Source organism: Aegilops tauschii, chromosome 6 (assembly GCF_002575655.3).
Source record: "Aegilops tauschii subsp. strangulata cultivar AL8/78 chromosome 6, Aet v6.0, whole genome shotgun sequence".
NCBI lineage: Eukaryota > Viridiplantae > Streptophyta > Magnoliopsida > Poales > Poaceae > Aegilops > Aegilops tauschii.
In genome coordinates, this window is record NC_053040.3 from 328,867,489 (window position 1) to 328,874,440 (window position 6,952).

The 6,952-nt window shown below is 49.0% G+C and overlaps 1 protein-coding gene across 1 annotated transcript; it reads right to left on the minus strand.

Annotated features, from left to right (window-relative positions):
* Nucleotides 1-463: 463 nt before the first annotated feature.
* On the minus strand, nt 464-6,546 carry LOC120966499 (uncharacterized). The gene is made up of 2 exons (XM_040392576.3): nt 3,608-6,546; nt 464-3,164 (listed from the first exon to the last, which is right to left on the minus strand). Exons 1-2 carry the CDS (start codon nt 4,692-4,694, stop codon nt 1,645-1,647), a joined length of 2,607 nt encoding a protein of 868 aa, XP_040248510.1. The 5' UTR covers nt 4,695-6,546; the 3' UTR covers nt 464-1,644.
* Nucleotides 6,547-6,952: the final 406 nt, after the last annotated feature.

Here is a 6,952-nt window from a genome sequence, read left to right on the forward strand (position 1 = left end):
TCCCCATATTTGGACTGGATATGGGGTGCCGGTCAGCCCGAGCATTTGAGAGGCCCGTCTGGGTCAAAGAATCGTGACCGGGTAGTGACTGATTTGCCCATCCGGGCGAATGATGCGGGTTTAAGAGGTCTGGTTGTAGATGCTCTAAGTGAAAGAAGAGCAGCGCAATGGCCATTCCTTTAACTGGACGGACCAAACTTACTTGTTTCGAAAAAAGAAAAGAAATCGTTACACCTTCTAAAACTCCGTGATTTGATTACGATAAAGATAACAATCTTGCAACCAAACACCTCCTTAGATTATGTTCTCACTATACATGATAAGATACGTCCCCAATTCAGTTTTGCAATGTTCATATTGGTTTTCTGCATACAGATCAGAAAGAGGATAACGGCAGACGAACCATGCGGACCAGAATGAGGACGACGTATGAAAAAAAAAAAAACTATGCAATAAGAAGGCATTGCAGAAATCACTACATACTCATCTCTTATTCCTGAATAGTGAGATAGCCAGGATTTTTGTGCACTAAGAGCAGTTTCTCCTAATCAAAAGAAAGGCGGCAACAATGTGTACTATAGTAGTACTAAACAGTAATGCGCTTAAACTCATAAACCATCAGACGACTAGAAGGAGCAACCCACGGAATGCTACTACACAACACAATAGGATAAGAAAGATGCAGTTTTAAACACGAACATGGCATATAAGCACAACTAGAAGGCTCAGCGTGCATTAGGAAACAGATGTACACTACAGAGCAAGTACGAGAAATTTTAACCCATACAACATATATCTAACTTAAATCATCCATGCTTCGAATGACCGCAGATCCTTGTCCAGCGCTTAAGGCATCACCACCTCCAAAAAAAAATATCAGCCTATAATTTCCGCACAGGGAATAATAGTAGGACATGAAATATACACACATTGGCAGGTGCAATGGCTGACAACTTTCATGAAGAATAATGCAGATACACTTTCTATTTGAAGACATTAGCATCAAGATTAAAGATCAACTACGCCTGATATGGTTTATATGGCGGGTGTTTCAAGTAATACTACAACACAAGCTTCATGAATGTTACTTGACCTGATGAGGATTGAATGAGGTACTATGGTGGCCCTCCTCTGGCAGCTAAAACACATTTCGTTCTCTTGTTTCCATCGGCATCAATAGACGAGGTCTTGCTCAACAGACGAGGACCTCCATCTAAAAGGCATAGCGAGCAGAAAACCGTTACTGGTAGGAGTTGGGTTCCTACCGGGTCTAGCTCGTAGGTTGTAGGGGTGGAAGGGGGCTTGGCGTGGAGGAAGGCGAGGTCGCCGGCGCTGGGGCGCCGTCGCGACAGAGAGAGAGAGGGCGCAGGAGGAGGCGGCTAGGGTTAGGTCTCCCGGCTCCCTTCAGGAAGCCGAGCAAATATGATTGCTTCTGCTTAACTTCAAATGAGTCCTTACATGAGTTTAAATAATCTCCAAATACGATAACTGGGCTAAGCCCCTAATAATGATAAGATAACTGGGCCAGGCCCCTAACTGCCTGGGCTGTAGTATATGCCGACCATAACATCTCTCCCTGCCTGCACAAACAACTTGTCATCGAGCTGGAAGGCGGGGAAGCGCTTGCGGAATTCCTCGGGGTGATCAACGGGCGCCAAACACCTCTGCGTCAGCTGGGGCGGGCAGGTCGCCGAGCCCGGCGGCGGCGGTGTCCTCCTCAATGTAGTCTGCAGCCTCCAGGTAGAAGAGTCGCGGGCAGACGTGGCCGGGCACGTAGGGCTCGTCGCAGTTGAAGCACAACCCTTGGCGGCGACGCTCGAGTTGCTCGGCCGGGGTGAGCCGGTGGAACGGGCGTGCCGCAGTCGCGGCGAGGGGCGCCGCGAAAGCCTGAGCAGGCCGACCCTGCGCGGGAACTTCCGGCCAGGGTGGCGGCCCAACGGCCCGGGGCGGTGACGCCTGCTGGGTGGCCACCGCGCGGCGCTCGAACGCGCGGGCATAGTACATGGCCGTCTGGAGGTCATGTGGCCTGCGCATCTCCATGTCCACGCGGATGTGGTCCGGTAGGCCGCCGACGAAGAGCTCAGCCCGCTGACGAGCCGAAACGCCGGGGGCGTGGCACGCCAGTGCCTGGAAGCGGTCGGCGAAGTCTTGCACTGTGGTGAGGAACGGAAGACGCCCAAGCTCTGCCAGACGGCTCCCGCGTATAGGCGGACCAAAGCGCAAGAGGCACAGATCGCGGAAACGCTCCCATGGTGGCATGCCGCCCTCGTCCTGCTCGAGGGCGTAATACCACGTCTGGGCGGCGCCTCGTAGATGATAGGAGGCGATCCAGGTGCGGTCGGACGCGAGCGTGCGCTGCCCCCTGAAAAATTGGTCGCATTGGTTGAGCAAATTCAGGGGGTCGACGGTGCCGTCGTAGGTCGCGAACTCCAGCTTGGAGAATCTCGGCGGTGGCTGAGCATGGACGACGGGCGGGTATGTGTCACCCGCGCGGAACCGCGAGGGCGACGGCGCCGAGTGTGCGGGCTGCAGAGTACCGCCATGGAAAAGGGGCCCATCCACACCATCGTAGGGACCCGCGGCACCCAAGGACCCGCCGAACTGCATGGTCAGGGGCGGCGCCGGCGGTGACAGCACGTGCGGCTGTCCTGAGGCCATCGTGTAGACAGGCTCGATGGACCCGGCGAGCCAGGCCGGTAGCGGAGATGGCGATGGGGGAAAACGGACCTGGTGGATGGGCACCCCGGGCGCCGTCGACGGAAGGCCCAGCCCCGAGATCGCCGGTGGCGGTGGCGGCGGTGGCGGCGGCTGCTGCGGCGGCAGCGGCATGATGGATGCGACGGAGGTCGCCGGTGCTGGCGGCTGCCACGGGAGCTGCTGCGGCCCCGTGATGGTGGTGACGGGGGCGGGCGGCTGCAGCCCATAGTGCCCCGCGAGGAAGGTGCAGATGCCCTGGACCGCCTGAGTCAGGTCCCGGAGCGCCGCCGTCATCTCCTCCGGGGTGAGCATGGCGGGGGCGGGCGCGGATGGCGTCCAAGCGGCGGAGGAGACCGGCCCGGTCAGGGACGGCATGCTGGCCGCGGTGGTCATCAACGACGAAGAGGCAATCGGCAGCGAAAGGGAGGGGGTGGGCGGTGGCGCGGACATGATCGAACCTGAGACATCTGATAACAGAAGTCAATGAAGTCATAACTAACCATAAATCCAAACAGGCCAGATTGTGCAAATCTAACAACTGATTGATCATGCCAAGGACCTAAATTAACACATCCTCTATCTCCAGCAATTTAGAAAGACTTCTACCATGCAGAAATAAGTCCAGCATGATTTAAGTCTTAACTACTACTGCACAGGCGGAATAATAACCACCATAATTAAGGTCTTGATTATTACTCCCTCCATTCCATAATTCTTGTCGTGGTTTTAGTTCAGATTTGAGTAATAGTAACCACCATGATTTAAGGCTAAACTATAACTGTACAGACTGAATAATAACATTTGCTAGACGAAATAAGAACCTTGCATACCAAAATGAAATTTCCCAAAACACAGCTAATTGACACATGAATGTACCCCTAAAAAGGACAACAGGTATGGCTATAGTTACCTGGATATTTCTTTGACGCACAGGAAATGGCTGAGCTGAAAAGCATGTATCGGTCACAAGAAGATTCTATTATCCCTCTCACTTTTTTCCTCTCTATGTCAATAGTGACAATCCAACCATCACCATCCGAATCATCACTCATGGAGAGGAGGCAAACTGCATCATCACCACACAGGATGGGAAAAGAAGATTGCACGCACGATGGATTAGAAGGAAGCAACCAGTCAGCTCCGAGGTCATCAACATTAACTACATGCTCCTTGGACCAATAGTTCCAAGAGGTCTCCCTATACCATGTCACAAGCCTCCAGCCAACACATTCGGGTTCTACCACCTTCTTGGTTGGATCAACATCAGAATCAAATATTACATTGGCTTCAGGGATGGTGGTTGTGGAACTGAATAAATCTTCCATCTCAACACATCTGATTATGAAGCCATCAGGGGATTCAGTGCATGTGACATCGCGTATTTCAATTGATGAAAATTCGTCGTAGTATTCTTGATTGTTTGGTAGTGGGTCAGGCAATGGAACGAAACGTGCCGTCACCTGTTCTTCGAGCACGTTGCAGAAGAGAATCCCTTTCCAGAGATCGACATAGCCCACCTCTTCACCTAAGGCAATCACCTTATCCGGAAAAAGCCCTGGACGAATCGTATATATCCAGGAAGGAAGATCGATGGCAAGAATATGTTTGCTCCAGACAGACCCTTTGGACCTGAAGACGTGGAGTGTGTATATCCGTGAAACACAATCCATTCGGAAAGCGGCCAAGACATAGTTCTGGCTGTCGAAGTCGGGAACGACCCCGACGAGGTATGGACTAATGCTCTCACTAGCCAAATGCGAGTCGAGTTGAGGGAGCGGATCAAGCGACGGCTTGCACCCGGGCTGTTCGTCCCTACAGATGAAGAACTGTGGTCGGCCGGAACGGGGGAACATACGGAAGAGGATGCAGTACTCCGACGACCATAGGATCTCCGGGCTTTGGGTGAAGTGGTCCTCTTCGAGGTCGGGGCAGCTAACATGGAAGTAGGAGAGCGGTGGCAGATCTTTGATGAGGATTGTCACCTTCATGGATCCCATAGCTTACGTTGTGGTGCGCGCGGTGATACAGCGGACAACGTCCAGCTTGCTAGCGCGCCACCCACGTGTGCAAAGGAGGACGTGGCCGGGACGGCCAACGGAGCTGGAGCCGAGGAGGCGGCGCTTCGCCATGGCTTGGGGTGTTTCGATTTGGGGATTAGGGTTTGCCGAAGGGATTTTTTTATTTTATTTTTTAGTCTGGGTTTGCCGAAGGGATGAATCACCCTCGACGAACCTACTGGTCAGGTCGAGCCCAACCAATTCGATTCTTTCTGAGAGAATCCAGCCCAACCAAAAATTACGTTGTATATGTCTGCTCGTCTCTCGCTGAAGCGAACTCGCGAGTGGGCCGGCCCACGAGATGTTTGAACAACATAGCATACACGGAAAAAGTAAAACTCCAGTACCAGGGTTCGAACCCTGTTGCTTCGATAGGAGAAGCTTCTGTTCTGCTAGACATCCAAGCTAGTGCTTGGAACGTGGTCTAATAATAGATCATTTTCAAAGACGAACTACGTTTGCTGTAAAATATTCATTTCACGAACTATATTTTCATCCATGCAAGAATTTTGTACTTTAAAATAATATATATATTACAAAAAACACTCTTGAAAAACAAATTTGAAAAATGCCGAACAAGTTTTGAAAATGTTTAACAGATATTTGAAAATGTTGAACAGGTATTAAAAATATTGAACAAGTATTTGAAAAAATGCTGAATAAGTATTAAAAAATGTTGAACATGTATTTGAAAAATATTGAATAAGTAATAAAATATTGAACAAGTATTTGAAAAATGATGAATAAGCGTTCGTACAATGTTGAACGTGTATATAAAAAATGATGATCACTTATTAAAATAATTTCTTGACATATGCGAAAATGTAGAGTGAAAACAAAAACAAACATAAGAAAAACAAAACAAGGAGAAGAAAAAAGAAAACCAAACCAAAAAATTGGAGAAGAAAAACGAAAAAGACAGGCTCGGGTCGCCTCAAGTAGTTTGCGTCTCCACTACTACCAGCTAATGAGAAGTGGTGGAGTGGCTACCAGCCTCGGCGATATCCTAGGAGACTAGGGTTCGACCTCCCGTTCTCCCCCGCCTGAAGCAGCCCTCTTTTCTTTTGTTTTTTGTTTGCTTTTCTTATTTCTTCTCTAATTTTTTTGTCCTTATTTTTCTTTCGTTCCATTCATTGTTTTTATAGGTTTTTCTTTTCTTACTCATTTTCCTTGTTTTATTCTTCGTTTTTTGTTTCTTTCTTGGTTTTCACTTTTTTGGTTTTCTTTTGTTTCTTTTCTTTTTCTTCTTCGCTTTGTTGTTTTGTTTTAACTAGTAAGCGTGCACGTGCAACGCACATTCCCTAACACATATTATTTGTGTGAGTATAAATTTCAAATTCGTATTCTGAAAATTCTAAAAAATAGAATAAGTCATAACCATGATGAAGTTTACCACCAAGTCATCCAACCAATTTCAACCAAGGGTTCACTCCGACAGCTCTGTCAGTTCATCATCTGTATGCAAATTTTTAGTGATCGAATTTAACCCTCGACAGCTTTGACTTATCGTAGTGGATTCTTGTTGGAAATATGAGCAATTTACCAAATAATTTTGCTAACGGAAATACTAGATAAAGCATGACTAATATGGCAGAGATAAAGCAAGTCATGCAATCTGACAGAGAGAAGGTAAATAGCATCTGCATATATGAACTTGAACTAAACACATCTAGAACAGACACTAGATGAAGTTGCATATACGAAGTAGAACCTAACATATGTAGGGCGGAAACTAGAGCAAAGAACTGTGGCAGGACTTCTAATAGAAGGAGCAAGAACACGTACGGGACAGCAGCAGCAGAAGCACTGGACTTGGGGTCAACATCCTCTCCAGCCATGTCGTCGATAAGGTTGTCAACGTTGGGGAAGAAGTCGTCGTCAGGGAAGTAGTTGTCGGAGTCCGTGATGAAGAAGTCAGTAGTCGCGCTGAGCGCTCCTCAAAAACCTTATCACCCTTCTCCCATACAGGACTCAAAAGGTGCGGTTCCGGAGGCCTACTGTCCTGACCTGCGCTGCACGCCGCAAGCCGGGATGGGGAAGAACGTAGCAGCAGCGCAGTGCTCAGGAACTTGTGGCGAGAGGAAGAAGAGGTTCTGGTGCATCTCTCTAAAAGGAGCGACCTCCCTTTTATAGGCGCAAGAGAAGGAGGTGAGAGGCTGCGCCGGGAGCTGAAGAGAACGAGGGAGACGAAATGAACA

What these genes read in the sequence shown, in the direction of transcription:
- LOC120966499 (XM_040392576.3), bottom strand. Translation starts at nt 4,694, where the DNA reads ATGGGATCCATGAAGGTGACAATCCTCATCAAAGATCTGCCACCGCTC. An exon ending in TGCGTCAAAGAAATATCCAG is followed by an intron (nt 3,165 to 3,607) that starts GTAACTATAGCC and finishes TTCTGTTATCAG; the next exon opens with ATGTCTCAGGTTCGATCATG.